General features: G+C 57.0%; 3 protein-coding genes across 5 annotated transcripts; 1 reads left to right on the forward strand and 2 right to left on the reverse strand.

Moving 5' to 3' along the window:
* Positions 1 to 580: 580 nt before the first annotated feature.
* On the forward strand, positions 581 to 5,020 carry GALE (UDP-galactose-4-epimerase). Its single transcript, XM_017346469.4, has 11 exons — positions 581 to 679; positions 2,115 to 2,305; positions 2,436 to 2,551; positions 2,638 to 2,751; positions 3,034 to 3,210; positions 3,452 to 3,565; positions 3,657 to 3,723; positions 3,810 to 3,895; positions 4,129 to 4,206; positions 4,391 to 4,505; positions 4,613 to 5,020. The coding sequence occupies exons 2-11, from the start codon at positions 2,185 to 2,187 to the stop codon at positions 4,669 to 4,671; spliced, it is 1,047 nt and encodes a 348-aa protein (XP_017201958.1). The 5' UTR covers positions 581 to 679; positions 2,115 to 2,184; the 3' UTR covers positions 4,672 to 5,020.
* Positions 5,021 to 5,076: 56 nt separating this feature from the next.
* LYPLA2 (lysophospholipase 2) lies at positions 5,077 to 9,211 on the reverse strand. 2 transcript variants are annotated; one of them, XM_002715982.6, is made up of 10 exons: positions 9,118 to 9,211; positions 7,794 to 7,899; positions 7,502 to 7,533; positions 7,343 to 7,408; positions 6,803 to 6,850; positions 6,659 to 6,729; positions 6,454 to 6,527; positions 6,273 to 6,374; positions 6,016 to 6,189; positions 5,077 to 5,937 (listed from the first exon to the last, which is right to left on the reverse strand). In XM_002715982.6, exons 2-10 carry the CDS (start codon positions 7,869 to 7,871, stop codon positions 5,887 to 5,889), a joined length of 696 nt encoding a protein of 231 aa, XP_002716028.1. In that variant the 5' UTR covers positions 7,872 to 7,899; positions 9,118 to 9,211; the 3' UTR covers positions 5,077 to 5,886. The 2 variants fall into 2 exon arrangements, with proteins under 2 accessions (XP_002716028.1, XP_051712663.1); XM_051856703.3 differs by lacking the exon at positions 9,118 to 9,211 and adding an exon at positions 8,407 to 8,447.
* A 2,208-nt stretch (positions 9,212 to 11,419) lies between these two features.
* On the reverse strand, positions 11,420 to 21,975 carry PITHD1 (PITH domain containing 1). 2 transcript variants are annotated; one of them, XM_002715983.6, is made up of 6 exons: positions 21,704 to 21,975; positions 21,059 to 21,102; positions 20,638 to 20,715; positions 13,603 to 13,707; positions 12,849 to 12,957; positions 11,420 to 12,352 (listed from the first exon to the last, which is right to left on the reverse strand). In XM_002715983.6, the coding sequence occupies exons 1-6, from the start codon at positions 21,899 to 21,901 to the stop codon at positions 12,251 to 12,253; spliced, it is 636 nt and encodes a 211-aa protein (XP_002716029.5). In that variant the 5' UTR covers positions 21,902 to 21,975; the 3' UTR covers positions 11,420 to 12,250. The 2 variants fall into 2 exon arrangements, with proteins under 2 accessions (XP_002716029.5, XP_089157485.1); XM_089301359.1 differs by having other exon boundaries at positions 20,991 to 21,102.
* Positions 21,976 to 23,078: the final 1,103 nt, after the last annotated feature.

Consider the following 23,078-nt stretch of genomic DNA (forward strand, 5'->3'; position numbering starts at 1 on the left):
GCAGCAGCGGCCTCTCCCAGGTCCACATGGCAGCTCGCGGCGCCGCAGGCTCGGGCAGACCCGGGCTTTCCCCGCTCGGGGAACGCCGGCGCGCTCGTGCGTGGACTGCGCAGGCTGCGGCGCGACCTGAAGCGCATCAGTCCCTCTTAGAGACACAGAGCAGTCGACAGGAACCCCGGGAGCTCCCGAGGCCCTCCAGCTTCCTAGCGAGCTGCCCGCGACCTTCGCCCCCCCGCCCCGAGCCCCTGCTGCCCGAGCTGCACGGAATCGGACTTCCCGAAGGAAGACTGGACGAAGGGTCGGGCAGAGCTTGGACATCTGCGGGTAGAGTGGGGCCCGGGCTCGTCGGCCCCGCGCCAGATGCCCTCCCTCTGCCCACGAGACTCCGGCACGACCCCGTCCCGGGCACTTGGGCCCGCGGGCGCCGTGTCTCGGCTCACCGCGCCGGTCAGCGGATGGTCCCGCCCACTTCCGCCCTCCGTGGGAGCTGGCCGCGCAATCGCCTTGAAGCCGCGCAGGCCTTTTGTCCTCCCGGTGTCGCCGTAGCCTAAGTGACACGTTTTCTTGGGGGCGTGGAGGGGGTGGGACCTGGGTGGGCCGCCAGCCCTTAAAGGAGCCGCCGCTCCAGGGCGGGAGGCGGCGCCTCTGGAGCCAGCGTTGGGCGAGGGATTCTGTGCAGGTTCGGGAAGCGGAATGAAGGGCCGGGTGGGTTCGGGAGGCACCGGGTGGTCCGCGGGCAACGAGGGAGCTTCGGGAGGGCCCAGGCCGCGCACCCGGCGGGATCCTGCCAGGGCGGGCAGGCCCGCCCCTCTGCTCCCGTTCGGCGCTGTCTGGGCTGGACCGCCCGGTTCATTCATTCCCGGCCCAGGGACTCTTAGTTCGGCTCCTTCCGAGCCTTGGCGCAAAGTCCCGGCTGATGCCCAGCCGCCCTCGAGCGCTCACGGCCCAGCGCCCCTTCCCCTCCATTGTACAGACTGGAAAAACTGAGGAGGCGACCACGGCGGCTGACCAGCCTTCCAGAGCCACTCTGCGGCCACCTTCCGTGCTCAGTGCAGAGCGCCGGACTGGGCGGTGGGGGTGGGGGCGGCTTCGCGGCCCGGGCAGAGTCCAGCGGGCAGCAGGGAGGACGAGGGCTGGCTGACTGCTTGGGCAGAGGGGCCGGGCTGCCAGCCTGGGGGTCCGGCTGTCAGCCTGGCTGCCGCTGACAGTGTGACCACGGGCGGATTCCCTCACCTCTCGGACCCTGGTGTCTGCCCAAGGCCAGTAGCAACACCCGCCTCATCCAGATGTGGGTGAAATTCAGGAAAGTCATGCAGAGCGTGGCACGCAGCGGGCGCTCAGTTAGAGCCAGATGCGCCCAGAGGTGAGGCAGCAGGGCGCAGGGGCGGCAGCGCGCCAGGGCTGGGAATGAAAGGCCTCAGTGTCTGGGGCTTCCTCTGGGCTCCACCGCCTGCCTGCAGTTTGTTCAGGGCGGAGGTGCACACCTGGTAGTGGAGACGAGGCCAAGCCCACGTCCACACGGCTTAGGCTTGCGGCCTGAATTGGGCAGAATCCCTAGCTCCACCCAGGAGTGACCAGGCTGGCCCTGGCATGGGCAGAGGCTGAACCAGCCTGGGGTGGGGTAGGGTGAGGCCCACACTAGGACTAGGGCTACAGCCCCAGAGCTGGGCTCAGCCTGCCTGTGTAAGGTCATCTGATCTACTTCCTGCTTCCTGCCTGCTGATCCTGGAGGGAAAGGGGGGAGGTGTTAGTCACTGAGCTCAGAGACCTGCCACCTAGAGCTGGGGCGGCCTGCGCCGGGCAGACAGGCCCCCTTCCCAGGATCCCGGAGCCCCAGGCCTGCCGCCCAGGACTCTCCAATCACTAGACACTGGGCAGGGAAAAGTGGACCTCAGATCCCATGTTCACAACCTGGGCCAAATGGAACTAGAGTGTACGGTGCCTGCGTGTCCATCTCCCCATCCAAGCCCTGCTGTGGCCCCGTGGATGCAAACTGAGGCCAAGAGAGAACTAGTGATCTCCCGAGCCTAAGGCCAGCGAGGGACTGAACCAGGGCTGACTTCGGAGCCGCCACCCTGTTAACAAGGGCTCGCTGCTGCCCGCCCGCCTTCCAGGTGCGCTCAAGGGGCCAGACTCCCCACAAAAGGAGGCCCCCTCCGAGACTGTCCCTACCGGGCCAGTGCGATGGCTGAGGAGGTGCTGGTGACGGGTGGAGCCGGCTACATCGGCAGCCACACAGTGCTAGAGCTGCTGGAGGCAGGCTACTCGCCCGTGGTCATCGACAACTTCCACAATGCCATCCGCGGTGAGCTTGGGCGCGGCCAGCAGAAGGGAGCCCCTGCTGCTCCTCCCCAACCGAGGGGGTGGGGGTGGGGGATGGAGGGGGGGTGTGTCTGGCTAGCCCTGAGCTTCCCGGCCTCCCTGCACCCTACCAGGAGGGGGCGCCATGCCCGAGAGCCTGCGGCGGGTCCAGGAGCTGACGGGCCGCAAGGTGGAGTTTGAGGAGATGGACATCTTGGACCAGGCGGCCCTACAGCGTCTCTTCCAGAAGGTGGGTGCCTGGCAGAGAGGCAGGCAGCAGACACTGCCACGGTCAAGGGCCAGGAAAGCAACCCTGACCCTGGCTTTGCCCTGCAGCACAGCTTTGTGGCCGTCATCCACTTTGCGGGGCTCAAGGCCGTGGGCGAGTCGGTGCAGAAGCCCCTGGATTATTACAGAGTCAACCTGACTGGGACCATCCAGCTTCTGGAGGTGAGGCTGGGGGCAGGGCGGGGGCAGGGGAGGGCCTGGCTGGGCCCCAGTCTGCAGGCAGAGCCACACGGCGGGTAGGGGCTCCCCAGGCTGCAGGCAGGGCCACACAGTGGGTTAGAGTCTGGGGGGCAGAATCAGGGCCCACACTGTACGTCTTGGACACCTCTCTACCTCTGGTCTGTTTCCCCATCTGTGGGTGCGTGTGCACAGAAGCGTGGCAGAGGAGCAGGGTGGGGATGAATGTGGGGGGCCCGGGCCACTGATGCCTCCCGCCTCGGCCAGATCATGAGGACCCACGGGGTGAAGAACCTGGTGTTCAGCAGCTCAGCCACCGTGTACGGGAACCCCCAGTACCTACCTCTGGACGAGGCCCACCCCACAGGGGGCTGTACCAACCCCTACGGCAAGTCCAAGTTCTTCATCGAGGAGATGATCCAGGACCTGTGCCGGGCAGACAAGGTGAGGGCCCCCTGGCCCCGCGCACCGGCTGAGCCCTCGAGTTTCCCATGAGCAGCTGGGATCCTGAGCACCCCTGGGTAGGGAGGAGGCTCTGGCCATGGAGCGACAGTGACTTGTCTAGGTCCCAGCATGGGCGGGGTGGGGCCCCAGCCTCTGAGGGCTTGTGGAGAACAGAGGCTATGAGGTAAGGGTGGGACGTGCTGCCTGGCCCCGCCCCCACCATGTGACCTGTGTCCCACAGGCCTGGAACGCAGTGTTGCTGCGCTATTTCAACCCCACGGGAGCCCACGCCTCTGGCTGCATTGGCGAAGATCCCCAGGGCATCCCCAACAACCTCATGCCCTACGTCTCCCAGGTAAGGAGGAAGGGGAGGGGCAGGGGGCGTGGCCCAGGGTCCCAGCTGGTGCTGGAGACCTGAGAGGAGCTGATCTGACCTCGGCCTCCAGGTGGCGATCGGGCGTCGGGAGGCCCTGAATGTCTTTGGCAATGACTATGACACAGAGGATGGCACAGGTGAGCCTAGGATGACCCAGGAACGGGAGCCAGTGGGGAGACAGGGACGGAACAAGCTCCCCACCCAACCGCCACCTCCTCTGCAGGCGTCCGGGATTATATCCACGTGGTGGATCTGGCCAAGGGCCACATCGCAGCCCTGAAGAAGCTGAAGGAGCAGTGTGGCTGCCGGGTAGGGAGAGGAGCGGTGCCAGGGAGGGAAGGGGACGGAAGCCTGGGCCAGTGCAGTTCCAAAAGGTAGGGGCTCCCCAGTCTGCAGGCAGGGCAAACGGCGGGTTAGGGCCTGGGGGCAGAATCAGGGCCCACACTGCAGTCTTGGACACCTCTCTTTACCTCTGGTCTGAGTTTCCCACTGGGGTGGGGTTCCAGCCCCTTCCACAAAGCCTGCTCCCCTCTCCCGGGCAGATCTACAACCTGGGCACGGGCACAGGCTACTCGGTGCTGCAGATGGTCCAAGCCATGGAAAAGGCCTCTGGGAAGAAGGTAGGCTCCCCTCCCCCAGCCCAGCTCCACCGCTCAGCAGCAAAGACCCAGGCCCTTCCTGCTGGTCTACAGGTGGACGCCCAGCACCGCCCGGCCTCCCTGGCCTGCCTTGTCCCTGGCCAGCAGCTGAGGGGCGAGGCCCAGGGCCAGCTGGACTCAGCTTTGTGGGTCCCCTCCCCTGCAGATCCCATATAAGGTGGTGGCCCGGCGGGAAGGCGATGTGGCTGTCTGTTACGCCAACCCCAGCCTGGCCCACGAAGAGCTGGGCTGGACGGCAGCCTTAGGGCTGGATAGGATGTGTGAGTGCTGGCCTAGCCCTGGGAGTGTTGGGGGCTGGACGGGGCGGATGGGGTCCGGGCTGCCCGCAGGACTCGGGGCCCTGACCACACGCCTCACTCTGCCGCAGGTGAAGATCTATGGCGCTGGCAGAAGCAAAATCCTTCGGGCTTTGGCGCACAGGCCTGAGGACCCCCCACCTCTCCATGGACCAGATAGGAGAATGAGAAGCAGCCGCCCTGCGCTCCAGCCTCTGGCAGGAAGCCAAGCCCCAGAGCGTCTGGGGCCAAGCCAAGGCCTCCCCTACCTCAAACCCCAGCTGGGCCGGCTCAGCCCACCAGGAAGGAGGCCGTGGGCTCCACTGACCAGGAGCCGGGCCTCTCTCCACTCTATCTTCCACAGGGTCCAGCAACTCCCAGGACCAGCAAGAGCAGGGAGGGAGGCTCTGGGACCAAACGCCGCCTCCCCCCAGGCACTAATTTATACTGCTACAAAGGAGCTCTCCGAAGTGTTGAAAATAAACGTTTCTTACACTGGGCAGCCGGCAGATGGTCACTCTCCGCGCCCCTGGACAGAACCAGCCAGGCCTGAGAGTTGAGGAAGCGATTTCTTTCATTTTAATTGGAATCCAGGACACAACAAGAAAAACACCCAAAACCACATGGAGACAGAAGACGAGACACAGCTCCTCCCCCACCGCCTCCCTGGCCTGGAGTGGGGACGAAGTCGGGGGAGACAGCTGGGGAGACTGAGCCTCAGTCCAGCCCAGCAGGCTCCAGGCCTGCGGGGGAAGAGGGTGACAGGGAGGCAGGGCCCAGCCCCCAAGTCGGAATGGCAGAGGGAGGGGCCCCGAGGGACTCCGCCTCCTCAGCAACACTCCTGCCCGGGGCAGGCGGCTGCGGCGGCAGCGGAGGCAGCAGCAGCCAGGGGCCCCGGGGCCATGCACACATTCATGACTGAGAAGCAGCTAGAGTGGCGGGAGGCAGGAGAGACACACGATTATCTGGGCAGAATCACGGGCAGGGGCCTGGGAGGGCCCCACGGGCCAAACCCTGAGGTCACAGGAGGGGGCCCAAAGCGGGGCTCTGAGTGAGGTCCTGAGTGAGTGGGTCGGCGGCCGGGCCCCTTTCTCCCGCTGCCTCCAGCCCCGCCTGCTGCCAGGGGTGCCCGTCTCCAGGGCAATGGGAGACGCAAGCAGCCCACACCCTGCCAGACAGCCGGGGGGCTGAGGCCAGGAAGCAAGGCCTGGCCAGGCCCCGGCCGCCTGCCCCAGAGGCCTGTGGGAAGAGGACAGGTCAGGGAGGGAGGGGACAGGGGCTTGACCGGCTCAGATCCGAGATGGTGCCACGCTTGCCTGCTGGGTCCCCCCGGTGCCGGAGGACTGTGCTGGAGGCCAGCGGCCAGTTAGACAGGAGGCAGCAGCTTCTCGAGAAATTCCTTCACAGCCGCCATCTCCTGGGGACAGGGAGCACGGTGAGGCTCCCAGCGGGAGGGCTGAGGGCGAGGGATGGGGCGGGAGGGGGCCCCACTGACCTGCGGGCAGGAGCTGTGCATGACACCCGGGTACGTTTTGAACTGGACCCTAGCAGGTGTGACAACGGACCGGAGCTTCTCGGCTGTCAGGGCCCCAAACCGCACGGGCACCATGGGGTCCAGCTCCCCGTGGCACTGAAGGATGGCCAGGTCCTTGGCACTGCCGTTGGCTGCCTGCGGGCCAGACGGGACTCAGCGCAAAGCCAGTGCCACGGCACAGTCCCCGAGCCGCGGGAGGGGGGCTGTGGGTCGCTCACCTGGGGGAAGGCCCGGTGCAGAGGCAGCCAACAGCTCAGTGCCACAATGCCAGCCAGAGGATGGGGACAGGTGAGGGCCGTGTAGAGGGACAGGGCCCCGCCCTGGAGGGAGGAGAGGATGAGAGGTTAGCAGAGCACAGCCCAGCTACCCATCCCCCCCCCCCCCACGAGCCCCCCTCACCTGTGAGAAGCCTCCCAGGACGATCCGATTGGCAGGGATCCCGTTCTTCATCTCGTGCTCAATCAAGGCCTTGACTGGGGGGAGGGGCAGGACTGGGTCGGGGGGAGGCCGCGGGAGGGGTCCAGGAAGGGAGCCCGCCAGGCACTGCCCAGCCCTTCCCAGGGAGGGGCGGGGGGAGGGGACGCTCGGTGGGCAGGGACCTTACTGTTTTCTGCTGCCTTCTTGATGCCAGCCTCGTCCTCTGGGGCGTCTGGACTCAGCCCCATCAGGTCAAACCTGGGAAGCAGAGGTGTTGGCAGCCACTGGGAGACCCTGCCCGCCCCCACAGCTCCCCCAGCCCCAAACTCACCAGGAGGGCATCACCATCTTCATGTTGAGGGTCACTGGGATCCTAGGCCTGCGGAGGAAGAGCCAGGAGGCCCACCACGCTCAGCAGGGAGGAGGAAGCCACAGCAGAGAGGCAGGAGGGGGGCAGAGCCGTCCCTGGGGGCCCCTCCCAGCAGGCAGGGCCTGTGTTTGAGGTGTTGCCAGGCAACCACCACGTGGGGCTGGAGGCTGTGGCTGGGGCATCAGCCAGAGCGATGGAGACGCAGAACCCCTCACAGGGTGACGGCTTCCAGCTGGGGGTGAGTACATGGGGAGGCCCTGATCCTAGGAGGTCTCAGGTCTGAGAGACCCCAGGGCTGGGGGTCGGTGCTGGCCCCATCTGTGAGGGCTCCACAGAGCCGAGGCTGAAAATGGCACTTCCAACTGCCCTGAGACGAGTCCCAGCATGCCGCTGGGGGGAGGGCAGGCCTGGGACTGTAGGACACGCATCACCCCTTCCCGGAGGGGTCCAATCCCTCCAAAAGGACCACCCCAGCCCCGCCCTTGCCGGGGCGACACTCACGCATGGGGACAGATGTACTTGACATGAGGGAGCCGGATGGTGGAGAGGGCGTCAGCCCAGCTGTGCCTGTAGGAGGGAAGGGAGAGAAGGCACCCGTCGGGGGGGGGGGGGACGGCAGTGCCCATCTCCCCAAGGAGCAGCCCCTCCCCACTCACTCACCCTGTGTCTCCAAGTCCATGTAAAAAAATAACCTGGAAAAGGATCAGAAATGGGGAGACAGGGAAGAATTTGCCCTTGTAGGTCGCCCAACTTCTGCACACCCCTCCCCTGCGGAGGCCCTGGGGGACCTAAGGTAGCTGCCTAAGGAGTCATTAACACGGGCCTCCGGCTCCAGGCCACTCCCTGCGCACCCCCGCCACCTCCATTTTTCCCACACCCCTCCAGCCAGCTCCCCAGCTGCCGCCACAGGAGCTGGCCATGGGACGGGCCGTGGGTAAAGGGGGGTCCTTACCGCGGCCGTCTCCCGCTCAGCTCCAGACACGGTGGCAGCGTCGGTGAGCAGGGGCACAGACATGGTGTTACCACACATACACTACAGGGCTCCCTGCAGGCTGGGCCTGCATGAACGAGGGGGAGCAGTCAAGAGGCAGGCAGGGGCTGCCCCCAGCCCCCACGGCACCCAGGTTCTATCCCAGGCACAGAGAAAAGGCAGGCAAGAAGCCCCAGGGGGAACACGAAGTTCCTCTACATCCCGGGGCTGGGAAGCAGGTGCAGCCACTCTGGGGGTTCAGACCTTGGGATCCTGGTTCTGGCCCAAGCAGGGAGCCCGAGCTTGCTGTACCCAGGCAGAGGCAGGGCAGCCCGGGCCCCCCTTGACACCCCTCAGTGTCTCCCACCACCTCTTCTCTAGATCACCAAGGTCTCCTCTGCCCTAAGCCCTAGCCCTACTGGGAAGTGCAGGGGAGAAAAATGCCAGGGGAACAGGCTTCCTCCCCACACCCCACAGCCCCATCAGCCTGCCTGGCAGTTCAGGCTGAACCATTCCCGGCGCCCCTGAAAGCGTGAGGACACTGGGCAGCCTCCCACCCCCAACTGGCGCTCCACGCCCCCCTGCGTGGGGCTACCTGCTGCTGCGGCTGTCACTGACTCGGGCTGAGCGGGCTCTGGGACTCCCAAACACACAACAGAATGTCAGCGCCGGCTGGCCCCTCCCCGCCCGCCCCGCAGCACCCCCAAACTTGCTTCCGGCGCCCCTCCCCGCCCAGGGCGCCGGCCCTCCCACCTGGCTTCCACCTGACCAGAGCGCGTCTCCGAGTGGGACCTCTGCCCTCCGACCCCGCGGCCCCTCTTCCCCTGGGAAACGCAGCCCCCCCCCCCCCCGCGAGATTCCCTTTCTGCTCCACTGCGGGGACTCCCACCTCTCACGAGGCCCCGCCTCTTGGGGGGCGCCTTCTCCTCGCCCTGGTATCTCCCTCCCCACGGCATGAACTTGCTTCCTGACCACTCTCCACCGTGGGAGCGTCAGCTCTGAGCCCGGGCCACCCCCTCCACACGCTGACATTTCCACCCTGCCCACAAAGGGGCTCTTCATGTTGCAGCATAGAGAAGCCCCCGCCCCACAATGGGAGCCTGCACTTCTGAAGCCCAAGTCCCTCTGCCCGCACCCTGACAGCCCCCAGCCCGGCCCCGCTCCACTCCCAGAATCCCCCAGACTGGACAGCGCCTTCGCACCCCTCCCCGCCCCCATTCCCCAGGCCGCGGCCGCCCCCGGCCACCCCGCGCTCGGACCTCGCCCGCCCGCCCTCCACCCGCCCGCGCGCCCGCCGCTGGGGTACCTCTCTCCCCGGGGCGTTCGAGACCGCTCGGGCGAGTCTCCCCTTTCTCCCGCACAGACACACACTCTTCCCCTCGGCCGCCCCCGCCGGAACTTCCGCTCCAGTCCCGGGAACCCAGCCATCGCTCTGCCGGAAGTAGCCTGGCCGGCGGTACGGAATCCGGAAGCTCCCCAGCTAGGGGCTGCCATGTTGGAGAGGGCGGGGCCGCGTCCACCTGCAGGAGCGCAGGCGTCGTCGGGGACCCAGCTTGGCCCCGCCACCCGTGCGCCTCCCGCACGCCAGCGTTGGCGTGAGGTTTGCCAATTTTCCCCCCTCCCCGTGGGACACGCCTTACTATGCCCTTGGGTGTCACCGACCGGGTTGTGGGGTACATATGAGCAGTTTCACTGTGGCATTTAATGTACACAGGAGGATGTCCTACACATCCTCCAGCACAGGTCACTACAGTGGAACAAATTACCATCCCCCAACACACACACACACACACACACACACCCCTCTGTGGCTAGAATCCCAGTTAGCAAACATCCTGAATACAGCATCTGTTAACTCTGGTCTCCATGTTGTAGATTTTCTGTGCATCCTCCTCACCGAGGATGAATGCCCTATGCCAGGACAAGGAAGGGATCATGCACCCCGACCTCAGAAGACCTGAGGATTTATCTAGTCCTCCAGTCTCCAAGAGGAAACAGCCCGGGGCGGGGGGGCATAAACAGCCACCTCTAGATTCCATGGGGATGCTGCCTCTCCTGACCTGCTTCCTGGGCTGTAAAACGGCGCTAATAACCACCCTGCGCACTTCACAGCTTTGTCGTGAGGCTCTCAAATGAGGCCGTGTGAACATACTTTACACACTGTAAAATCACAGTGTGAGCCTTAATCACTCTAAAAAGGGCTGTGGGAAAATACACACAGGCCATATCAGGACAGCTGGCCGGACCTCAGCGCTGCCTTCGACAAGCAATGCCTTGTGCTGTGCACAAAATGCCACCAGCATAAGCTCCAGCTGGTCCCCACTGAGTAGCCCTTTGCACTGGTAACGTGGAAGCAGGGCCCAGGGTCCACAGAAAGGCTGGAAGGGAAGCAGACACACCAAAGGACCAGTGCCTGATAGAACGTGTTAGGATCCACAAACAGGAAGTGACTCACACTTGTCCCTCAGCAGCTTGGAACTCATTGAGCCAGCTTAACCCACTCTCAGTTCTGTTCTGAACTGGAAGAAAACACAGACTTGAAAGCCCAACAAATTACGTTCCCCTGGGCCTGGATGGTTTCAAGTACTCAACAGGCCATGGAAACAGAGCCGAAAGCACCAGGACTCTGGGCGAGCAATCTTTGGGCCCAGGGGACCAGGGCAAGCCAAAGACCCCGATGTCAGGAGAAAGGGGATAAAGTGGAAGAAAACCATACAGCTGCTCCTGCACCCCTCCCCACCATCACCTGAGACACCACGGCACTTCCCACAAATCCTTCAGTGACGTCTCAAATTCAGAGACCCAGTCTCAGGGGCTGCGTATGATTTGTGCTTTCATTAAGGCTGGGCTAGTCTGCACTGAGATTTTGTTTTTCAACCTGGTTCAAGTTAAAACATACCCCTTCTTGTACCTTCAAGTTGATTCTGCAGAAACATGGAAGCTGTGGTTTAGAGTGGGCCCTTAGTGCACCGAAAACCACATTTGCATTCTGGCTGGTTTCAGGCTGCATTTCTGGCCTGGCAGGGCAGCCTTCACACAGGGGCTGCCTTACCCCCAACAGCAGTGTGGGCCAATGCCTCAGAGACATTTTCTAAGAGGATCAGATTCAGAATTAATTCTTGTTGCCAACTGTTCCTATTCCCCACAGGGACAGGATACTGACCATCTCAGTTGCCACTTGGAGACACTGAAACCCTCTCCAACTGCCGTAGTGACTTCTGGAATTTAAGCCCGGAGTTTCAGGTCCACCTGCAGACTGAACGCACTGCACTCTGGCTCCCCCACCTTCCCTCCTTCGGATGAGCTCTGGACTCCGTTCTCCCCATTTCTGTGAATGTCACCCCCCGGACTTTCCTTTGTGAGCAGTGGGATACAGAAAACCCTACTTTCCCTTTTACACACTGTTGGGGTGGGAGTGTTGTTAGCCTGCGATACAGCATTACACTTGGCCTCTCCTGGAGAAATCATGTAGACTTGACTTCACGTGGCATTTGGATCTACCTGGTCTGAAATGACAAAAGAACAAAAAATCTCAAAGTTCACTACAGCTGACCATCAAATCAAAGTCTTGTGAGTACCACCAAGAAACTCAAAAGAAAATACAAACATTAAGTCTCGCGAAGATTTATTAGGAAGCTGATTAGTCACAGTAAATAAAGGCCATGAACAGAAGAACTCAAGAGATCTCCAAATTTTGGCACTGAGCTTACAACACAAGTCAGAAGCTAATAAACACTAAGGTGTTCCAAGGGGAATCTTAGCCAAGTTTCCGTCTTACTGGACCAGGTTCCCACCAACACAGAAATGACGCCCAGCTCTCCCCAGCCCACTTAGCAAGGTGGTGTGCGGGAAGGCCTCCTCCCTGAGCCATCACACAGCATCAGGGACTCCTCCCTTTCCAGCTCCAGTCACGAGACTAAAGCTGTGTGTGACAGACAATGCCGAGCAAGGCAACTTGACAAGAATGCTGAACAATGACAGGGAGAAGGAGCAAGCAGGGATGAGTGTTTAGTTGGAGACCCTCCTGATGGTTAGAAACACGCAAATCTGAGGCTTCAGAAAGTCTCCTGCAGCTCAGGAATCACTTCCATTTAAAAAAAAAAAAAAATCACACAAAAATCTTGCCACAAAGCAACAAGACACTTGGGATCCCATGGCCACACTGACTGGAAAAGCAAGCGTTATCCGTGACTGCCAGATGCCACCCAGCCTAAGACCCAATTTCTGCAGGGCCCTAGAACACCACGATTATCTGTCAGCACCCACAACTCTGCGGGTGGTGTGGCGTCTTCCACAGGCCAGGTTTCTGCAGCAAGCCCGAAGACAAAGCTGGGCAGAGGCTGCGGCAGCCAGCTCTCTGGAGCCTCATCTCTGTCCTTCCCAACGGGCAGTCGCACGTCTTCACTGACACAGCGCGTCTGTGGGAGCCGTGGCCGGCCTTAGGAAATGAAGTGTGTCTGTGGGGTAACCTGATGCACCCTGTGGTCTGCGGGGTTGGCCGACGCCTCATAATTGCAGATGGTCACCTCATGTCGGCGAAGCTGCGAGGGAATTGAGAGGCTGGTCAGGGCCATGAAGAACTGTCTTTTCCTGAACCACACTCATTGGCTGTCGTCTCCATTCACGTTCGTTTCTAGAAGTCATCACCTGATCTCTCCCCTCTTCTGATAGTTTTTATCTTGAGAAGCCTACAAAGATTATCAAGGATCACCCAACATCCGTTTCCCTACTACAGTGGGGACCCCACAAGAACTGGAACTTGTCCATCTCACTTATCACCTTATGTAAGCTGGTGCCTGCCATGGAAAGATTATCAAAACATTGAACAAAGGAAAAGAATTTGAACGTGAAAGACTGTGGATTGGTATAAATAACTTTAGCCGTCTTAAAAACGTCCCTAGTCAATGAACCAGACAATTTATAGTGAGGAAACAGAAAAATACAAACAGACTGGGAGAACGGATGTCTCACCTTCTCTTTCCCCCCTCCCCTTAAGCTCCCACCACCACAGCATGCAGAGAGACAGCTTCCTCTTACCTCAGTCCATTCTCCTCTCAGACCAATATAAAAGACTTTTGTTGTATCTGCTCCAAAGTTTTTTGAAATATGAATCGAGAGATGATAGACATTTGAAAAACGAGAAATTCTAGAGAATGAAAAGGAGTGAGGAGAGAAGACACAGGTTACAGTTCAACAAGCATCTCACCACCGTGGCAAACAACAATTCAGCTACACAATCTAGGTGGTAAAACCAAGGCCAATGTCAGAGCCCACTAGGGTTCTTTCTTCTCATTCGTCTCTACGGGACGAGCAATTAATTAAGCAGACATTTCCGGAGCTTCTGGCAAACCCAGCCCAAGGCAACAGGGATGGGAGGAGGAGTGAGCCCTCAAGGAGCAGGGATTTGGAATCGCTGTGCGCCCCGGCAAGGACTCCAGCACGCTGAGTGTGGACCTTCCCCGGCAACAACAAAACCAAAGAGACGCAGTGGTCATGTGTAATTCAATCTGACATAAGCTCTCTGCACAGAGGAGTTCAGGAAACATCTTTCCTAGGAGCTCACTCAGATCTGTCAATTCTCCCAGTTAACAACTCCGTGGCCTGCACTCAATTTCTGCCAAAAACTGACGGAGCCAAGGAGCAAGGCTCCTCCACTGTTTCACCTCACTTCCAGCGCTAGGATAGAAGGCTGGCTAAAAAATACAGGGCAAGCTCCGGAAGTGCCAACGCACTGCAGACTCACTGCAAGTGAGGGGCTGCCAGAAGTCGCCAAGATGGGCCCCGCACTTACTTCGTAGCATACTCTAATTCTCCTGTAAGATCCCGGTTCAGACTAAAGGTCTGGTCTGGCTCCCTCTCTGTATCATCAAACGACATCTGAGGGATGTTCTTGTACCTGAGAAAGAAAAGGGAAGAAAAGTCCAGAAATGCGTTTCAGCACACTTTTCAAAACTTCTACTGACTGCTCAACTGGCTTTGCTTCTATCAAAAGGAGATCAAATTTCGGGGTCAAGTTTTGGAAATGGCATTTTACTGGCATTACATAGAAATATCTTCGATGCAACAAGGAAAGAGCTAAGAATTGCAACATCACCCAGTGGCATCTTTAAGTGGGCTAAGATCACATGAGAAGCGATACACAAAGAGATGGCTCAGACCAGGTCACATGCAGCAAATGGAGAAAACAAGCAACTCAGCACATTCACATCAGGCCGAGGGTGTTCAATAAAACAGCTTACTCATGGGGAAAAATACATACTTTGGCAGAAACATATTAAACACAGTTAAGAGATAAGATCAGGTAACTCAATGCTCTGACATTCTTCGCGTCCCAAAATTACCCCATACACTCAGTCATCTTACAGTTCTTAAAAACACAATTTGGGGCCTTGCGTTTTGAAAGAGCACAAAAAGCTGCAAGTTTACAACAGACTTTGGAAAGTCAAGGTGAAACTACTGGAAGAAAAACGTTTTTCAAAGAAACAGCTACCCTCAGCCCACAGACGCTGAAGGACTAAGCCACACGTCTCCACCAGCCGCCAGCTCGGGGTGTTTTGTTAACACACCCAACACAGGGGGCCGGGATATCAGCTGCTGCAGAACGCGTGTAATTGAAGAAAGCAAACGTTTGCTTCAAAGTGTTTTTAGGAATGAGGCGCAGCAGATGACAGTAATAGTGACCATTTACAAGCAGCGTCATGAGAGGCAGTGAAGCACTGTAGTTAAAAACAGCGTCTCAACCAACAGAATGGGAAAATATTTGTAAATTATTAATCCAACAGGGGATTAACATCCAAAATATATCAGGAACTCAACAGCAAAAAAATAATAATCTGATTTTTTAAATGAATGAATGATCTAAGATATTTCTCAAAAGCAGACAAACAGAAGTGGGCATTATGGCACAACAGATTAAGCCACCACAAGGAACACTCACATCCCATAACAGTGCCGGTTCAAGTCCCAGCTGCTCTGCTTCTGATCCAGCTTACAGCTAATTCACCTGGGAGGCAGCAGAGGATGGCCCAAGTACAAGTACACCCTTGTAGGTGACATGAATGGAGTTCCTGATCTTGGCATTGGCCTGGCCCAGACCCGGCTGTTGCAGGCATCTGGGGAATGAACCAGTGGTTGGGAGATCTCTCTCTTCTCTATTTCTCCACTGCTCTGTTACTCTGCCTTTCCAGTAAAAATAAATAAATATTTTTTTAAGATTTTTTTTTACTTACTTGAAAGGCAGAGATACAGAGAAGAGGTGGAGAGGTGGGGGGAGGGGAGAACAGGGAAGGAGAGAGAAAGAATATAAAGGAGAATGTGAATGAATGAATTTTCCATCTGCTGGTTTACTCCCCAAATGGCTGCAAAGCCAGGAGCCAGGAGCCTCATCCTGGGATGCTGGCATCTCAGCCAGCGGCTTAACCGACTACAACACAGTGCCAGTTCTATAAATAAATCTTTAAGGGGGGGGAGGGGAGGACTGACACTGTATCGAAGCAGGTTAAGCCACTGCCTGCAATGCTAGCAGACCATACTGGAGCACTGGCTTGAGTTTTGGCTGCTCTACTTCTGATCCAGCTCTCTGCTAATGCATCTGGAAAACAGCAGCAGTACATGGCCAAGCACTTGATCCCTGCCACCCACCCGGGAGATCCAGATGGAGTTCCAGACTCATGGCTTTGGCCTGGCCCAGACCTGGCTGTTACTGACAACTGGAAAATGAACCAGCGAATAAATCTCTCTCCCTCTGTCTTCCAAATAAATAAAATCTTCAGAAAGAAAAAAAGTTTTAAAAGACAACAACACTCAGAAGGCTAACAGCTGTATGAAAAGATGTTTAACAGCACTAACCATCACGGAAATGCACACCAAAATCACAGTAAGATACCATCTCACTCAGTTAGAATGCTTATTACAAAAAGGACAAAAATGCTAGCAAGAATGTGGAGAAGGAGGAATTCTTAAACACTGTTAGTGGGAATGAAAGTCGGTAAAACCATTATGGAAAACAGTACCGCAGTTCCTGAAAAACTAAAGATAGCACTGCCGGATGATCCAGCAGCCCCACGACTGAGGATACACGCAGAGGAAAGAAAGTCCGTGAGCTGAAGAGATCCACGCAGCTCCATCCACGACAGCCCAAGTATCCACCAATGGATGAACGGACGAGGAAATGTGGTATAAATGGGTACACACAATGGAACATCAACTTGTCCATTAAAAAAGAAGAATGAGTGCTTTACTCATTCATTTGAGAAGCAGAGAGACAGAGAGAGGGAGCAAGCTCCCATCTGCTGGTTCACTTCTCAAATCCCTGCAATGGTCCCCAAGCCGGGCAGCAGCCCCAGACAGGAGCTCAGTCCAACTCCCCCTGACAGTGGCAGGGACCCACATCCCTTGAGACATCACCACTGCCTCCCAGGGTCTTCATTAGCAGGATGCTGGAGTCGAGAGTCAGAGGCAGGAATTGAATGCAAGCACTCCAACATGGGACATAGAAATACCAACTGTTTTCTCAACAGGAAGGCCGAACATCACCCTGAAGCCCTGTTATTTGCCACAACATGGACTCTGGAGGATACTATGTTAAGTAAAACAAGTCAGGCACAGAAATACAAATGTTGCATGTTGTCACCCTTATGTGGAAGCCAAGAAAGTAGATCTCATGTTACATATGGCTAGAAGGGGGGTTAGAGAGAAGATAGTAAAGGGGTACAGGGGTACAGCTGAATGGCAGAAATTATTTCTCATGTTCTATAGCCAGGATTTTGCATATACCCAACACTAAGAAGTGATAAATGTCTAAAGTGACAAATACGCCAATTATCCTGATTTGATTACACAGAGTATACAAATATGAAATAGAACAATGTATCCACAAAATGTACAATTATTATCCATTAAAACTATAAAATAGGGAGTTGGCCTTGTGGTGCAGCAAATTAAACTGCTGCCTTCGACCCCAGCATCCCGTATGAACACTGGTTCAAATCCTGACTGTTCCACTTCTGATCCAGCTCATTGCTAATGCACCTGGGAAAGCAGCTAAGACAACCCAGCTGCTGTGGCCGTTTGGGGAGTGAAGCAGTGGATAGAAGATCTTTCTCTCTCTCTCTCTCTCCTCTTTCTCTAACTTTGCCTTTTAAATAAATAAATAATTTACAAAAATACTATAACAGGGGCCAGCGCTGTGGCATAGCAACAGTCCCAGCTGCTCCACTTCCAATCCAGCTCTATGTTATGGCCTGGGAAAGCAATGGAAAATGGTCCAAGTCCTTGAACCCCTGCACCCATATGGGAGAACCGGAAGAAGCTGCTGGCTTAGGATTAGTGCATCCCCAGCTGTTGCAGCCAACTGGGGAGTGAACCAGTGGATGGAAGACACTCCCCCCTCTGCCTCTCCTTCTCTCTGTGTGTAACTCTTTCAAATAAATAAATAAATCCTTTTTTTTCCCAACAACTACAATATAGAAAAAAATAAATAAGCAATATCTTTGGAGCTAGACTTCCAAGGTTTAAAACCTGGCTGTCATTTACCAATTGTATAATCTGGGACAAGTGATTTAACCTCTATGTCTTGGTTTCCTCGGCTATAAAATGGGTGAGTGACAGTACATACTCCATACAGTTGATATGGAAATTAAAACTGAATAGAGGCTGGCGCCGCAGCTCACTAGGCTAATCCTCCACCTTGTGGTGCCAGCACACCAGGTTCTAGTCCCGGTCAGGGCGCCGGATTCTGTCCCGGTTGCCCCTCTTCCAGGCCAGCTCTCTGCTGTGGCCCAGGAGTGCAGTGGAGGATGGCCCAAGTGCTTGGGCCCTGCACCCCATGGGAGACCAGGAGAAGTACCTGGCTCCTGCCATCGGATCAGCGCGGTGCACCAGCCACAGCAGCCATTGGAGGGTGAACCAACGGCAAGAAGAAGACCTTTCTCTCTGTCTCTCTCTCTCACTGTCCACTCTGCCTGTCAAAAAAAAAAAAAAAAAAAAAACTGAATAGAGGGGCCAGTGCTGTGGGGTAGCTTATTAAGCCACTGCCTGCAGTGCCAGCATCCCATATGGGTGCCAGTTCAAGTCCTGGCTGCTCCACTTCTGACCCAGCTCCCCGCTAACGTGCCTGGTACACCCATGTGGGAAACCCGGATGAAGCTCCTGGCTTCAGTCTGGCCCAGCCCTCGCCATTGTAGTCATCTGAGAGTGAATCAGTGGATGGACAACTTTTCTCTCACTGCCTCTCCATAACTCCACCTTTCAAATAAAAAAAATAAAAAAAATAAACTGCATAGAATCTAAGAGATGTACATATTTAAATTTTTGTTACTGTGGAAAATTTCAAATATACACAAAAGAGAATACAATGAATCTCTATAGATTTGTAATTCATCTTCAATAATCAACAATTTTGTCAGTTTTACCCATTACCTCTACTTGGTTTGTGCTTAAGGGACTTGGGCCATCTCCTCCTGCTTTTCTAGGAATATTAGCAGGGAGTTGGGTGAGAAGTAGAGCAGCCAGGACTCGAACAGGCACCCATATGGGATGGGCACTGAAGGCGGCAGCTTAACCTATTGTGCCACAGCACAGGCCCCAAAGAGGTATTTTTTATTTATTAATTAATTTTTTATTAATTATACATAAAATGATGCATCTTATAATCAATGACATCTTAGATTCAATAAAAGCATAACATATGTAGTGTATAAGAACTGATGGTTGTGTAAGTATTTTTATCTGCTCACCCAAAACTGGGCATTTTCAATGATTCAGACCTATTTTAAGCTCTTCCCGTGTTCTCTCATTTAAGTCCCTTATAAGGTACTTACTATTCTTTTTTTTTTTTTCCAAAGATTTATTTTTTTCTTTATTTGAAAGGCAGAGCTAGAGAGAGAGGTAAAGACAGAGAGAGAGAAAGATTTTCCATTTGCTGGTTCACTCCCCGATGGCTGCCAACAATCGGGGCTGGGCCAGACTCAAGCCAGGAGGCTCTTCTGTGTCTCCCACATGGGTGCAGGGGCCCAGGAGCACTATCAGGGAGCTGGACCGGAAGTGGAGCATCTAGGACTTGAAGCGGTGCCCATATGGGATGCCGGCGCTGGAGGCCAGGGCTTTAACCCACTGCACAGACTCTTTTTTTTTTCCCTTCAAACATTTACTTATTTATTTGAAAGGAAGATTTACAGAGAGAGAGAGAGAGAGAGATGTTCCATCTGGTTTACTCCCCAAATAGCCGCAATGGTTGGAGCTGGGCCAGGCCGAAGCCGGGAACCTGAAACTCCATTTGGATCACCGGCATGGGTGGCAGAACTCAAGTACTTGGGTCATCCTCCACTGATTTCCCAGGTACATTAGCAGGGAGCTGTATCAGAAGTGGAACAGCCAGGACTTGAACTGGTGCTTGTACGGCACACCAGTATTGCAGATGGAGGCTTAACTCAGTGTGCAACACCAGCCCCACTACTCCTATTTTAAACACCAGACAATCAGGGCCTAGAAAAGAAAATCTGACAATGTCATGCAGCTAGCAAGCGTACGGCAGGATTCTGCACCCCGTTTCCTCCAGAGCCGGCACTCTTAATCACCCCACCGCGTGGGAAGCCAGTCCTCAGCGGACAGTCCACCTCCTCAGTAACTGATCTCCAAAAGCATCAAACACGCCGCACACCGAGAAGAACATTCCAAGACCTTCGGTGGATGCTGCAAATCATGGAGAGTACTAGATCCTATATATATGCACACACAAGCTTTTTTCCTATACACATATACCTGCAATAAAGACTAATTTACAAATGGAGGCACAGTAAGACATTAACACCAATAACTTACTACAGATCTTAGCAACTGCAGCCTACAAGTGACTTTCTTTCCTCGTGAAGTCATGAATTTTCACGTTTTCACTCCAAGGAAACACTGTATGGCTTCTCTTGGTAAATCCCGATTGGCAGCATCACCACCCTCGTTCCTCTGGACAGTTATCGAGTGAAACAGGCACTGTGACGCCGTGACAGCCTGACAGCCACTGATAACCACGCTGGCCACGATGTGACTCAGGCGCAGGTGCACACGGTGCGGCCACAGCCAGGGCAGAGGACCTGAGGGTTCACCACGTTCCCCAGCGCGGTGCACCTGAAACCTCCGGAACTGCCCATTCCCAGAATGCTGTGTTCACTGCATCAAGCTGCCGCTGACCGCGTGTATCTCAAACCAGACGGTGAGATCACGGACAAGGAGCTGCTCTACATGATGTTTTAATTCACGTTTTAACACTCAAACATAGCATCTACCTCTGGTCACTAAGGTTGGTCCATCTATCAGGTGACTTTTTGTCTGTGAAGTTCTGAGGTTTGTTCCTCCAACACCCAAAGGCTAGTTCTCGTCTTCTTTGAGGAAGGCGCGCTCGAGTGAGGTCGGTCTGTGCTCTGGGGGCAACAGACCCGGCGTTGCCAGCAGGTACACAGAACGTCGCTCACTGAAGGCCACACAAACGCAGATGGAAAACCCCGCGTCAATGAACCCACACACACATTACTGCACGACACAGCACAGGGAAATCCTGAGGCTACCCCGGAGCGTGGAACCCATGAAGATCAGCTGAGACCTGCGCAAGGCCACCAAGAGCCGGCATTTACGGGAGGCTCCCACAGCGAGCGCTCAGGAGAGAGAGACGCTGCTGGCCCTCAAGATACCGAATCTGAGAATGTCGTTAATTCAGGAAGAGATAAGTGGACAAGACATACTCAAAGGGGAACATTAAACCCGCTAAGAACACTGTCTGGCTCTGAACTAAAGTGTCACCCAAGAGAGGACGCTCGGGTTCTCGCGGGCCACTTACAGTCTCATCTCTGAGGGGTGTGAGTCATCGTCCTCTCCCATGATGATGATGCCTTTGAGCTTGACGTTCCCAGTGAATCTGCCAGAACCGAGAGAGAAGGTTGTCAGCCTGCTGGGCCGGGGGCCCTGGGCAAGCCCCTTCCCCCACCGGCTGGCCGCTCACTCATCTCTCTCACTCCTACTGGGTAACTTCTAAGAGCCCGGCTACCTCCGGCTTTCCCTGGACTTCTCACTGTTCAACAAGTCCATCCGTCGCCAGTCCGCACCAAGAGACCCGCATGCTTTCCTCCTCAAGCCCACCCGAGCAATTCACCCCACTCCCGGACACGGACGTGAGCCCTGGACACCACCAACCTCTCCATCCGAGGAGGCGACTGGGTCCGGCCTGCTCAGCCTGAAGCAGGCACCACGGAGATACTTACGGAATATTAAACAGCAGCTCTTCGTCGGCATCGCTCTCAACAAACTGGAGGGGCGGGGAGGAGGGAGGAGAAAGCAACAGATATTCGCTGAGAACCTCCCATTTCAGGCGTCTCCCACCCTGTTGCACAGCCGGGATGCAGCGCGGGAGAGTCCGTGGTCTTCCAGGCCGAGGAGGCCGAGCCACAGGTGCTAACAGCTACAGACCATGCCATCGAGAGGCGCCCAGTGGGAGAATCTCCAGGACCAACCAATCAGCGCGCCTTTTCCCGGGCCAGGGGCTGCACGCCTTTCCGACGGCTCTCGCAGGGGCCTGGGCCCCACAGTGGCTCTGGGTGGGGACCACCCAGATGATAAGCTCAAGCAAGCGGCCGTGGGGCCAACGGTCAAACGGCAGGAGGGTGGTCCCCGCGGCAGCTCTTCCTATCGGCCAGCGCCAGGCTGCGCCAAGCCGAAGCGCCCCTTCCCCTCGCTAGCCTTCCGTGGTCCCTGTCTGCGACATGGGGAGACGCAGCCCTGGGCGCCTCCCCGAGGGCTGGCAGGGGCCGGGCACCACAAGGCGCCGGGCAACCGGGCCGTCGCTATTTTGAACACCGGGAATGGGGCTCAGGGAGCAGACCTGGGGGGCCCGCCCGCCCCGGGCCCACCTTGGAGCGGTCGGTCCGCTCCTCCCAGGGCTTGAAGACGCCGCGGCCGCTGCCCTCGCGGCTCTCGTTGAGACACTGCAGCCGCTCCAGGTCGATGCGCAAGTACAGGCCGTAGGCCAGGCCGCGCTGCTCAGGTGGCTCCTCTCGTTCGGCCGCGCACCGACAGCCGCCCCCGCCGTGGCTGTGGCCGTGAGACATGGCGACGCCGCCGGCCGCTCGGCTCGCTAGCTCCGCTCCGCTCCGGCCGCCAAGCGCGCCGCCTCCGCCGCGTCGTAAAAGGCGCCCCTGTGCGACGCATGCGCCCAGGGGAGTGGGCGGGGCTTGGAGGGGCTGGGCGTTTGGGAGACGCCCTCTAGGTCTCGGTTCGTGTTGACTCTTTCTGCGCCGGATAGACGCGCGCTGCTGCTGTCTAGGCCTCGCGGTTTCCATACTGAAGGGCGGAGAGAGCCAGCGGGTGTTCCCAGCGATCGGTGGGGGAAGCCACAGGCTGTGCTGCCTTCTCTGGCCACCACGCTGCTGTGGAAGCCGCTGGACACGGCCCGGGACGCAGCGGACGCCGCGTTGTGGCCGGTGCACCTGCTCGCTCCTGCGTGGGCTTTGCTGGACCGCTCTGCGGGCGACGGGCTTTGAGGATGGGCTTTAGGGATGGCCAGAGCTGGCGACAAGGCCTGGCCTGTTGCTGATCCTGTAACAATAAGTCTTTTCCTTAAAATTTTCTATTTGAGAGGCAGAGTTAGAGAAATCCTCCATCCGCTGGTTCACTCCCCAGATGGCAGCTACGGCCAGGACCCAGATCTTCTTCGGGGTCTCCCACGTGGGTGCAGGGGCCCAAGGATTTGGGCCATCTTCTACTGCTTTCCCAGGCCATAGCAGAGAGCTGGATCGGAAGAGGGGCAGCCGGGATTCAAACTGGCGTCCATATGGGATGCCGGCGCTTCAGGCCAGAGCTTTAATCTGCTGCGCCACAGCGCCGGGCTGAGAGATCTTTCATACACTGGTTCACTCTCCAAATGGCAACAAGTACCAAGGCTGGGTCAGGCCGAAGCCAGGAGCTGGGAGCTTCCTCCAGATCTTCCATGTGGGTGTAGGGGCCCAAGCACTTGAGCCATCTTCCGCTGCCTCCCCAGGCCATAGCAGAGAACTGGATCAGAAGAGGAGCAGCCAAAACTGGAACCAGTGATATGCTAGTGCTACAGATGGCAGCTTAACCTGCCATGCCACAGTGCCAGCCCCCACCTGGTAGTTATGAAAAATCCAGTCGAAGCTCTGCCACAGCTGTGTGTCCCTGCGCAACTGATTTAACCTCTCTGAGGCTCAGTCCACCCCTGTTAAGTGAAGGAACGAGACTGGATCGTCTTTAAGTTCCCTCCCACAT

Source organism: Oryctolagus cuniculus, chromosome 7 (genome assembly GCF_051225735.1).
Source record: "Oryctolagus cuniculus isolate XC-2025 breed Fujian yellow rabbit chromosome 7, ASM5122573v1, whole genome shotgun sequence".
Classification (NCBI taxonomy): Eukaryota; Metazoa; Chordata; class Mammalia; order Lagomorpha; family Leporidae; genus Oryctolagus; species Oryctolagus cuniculus.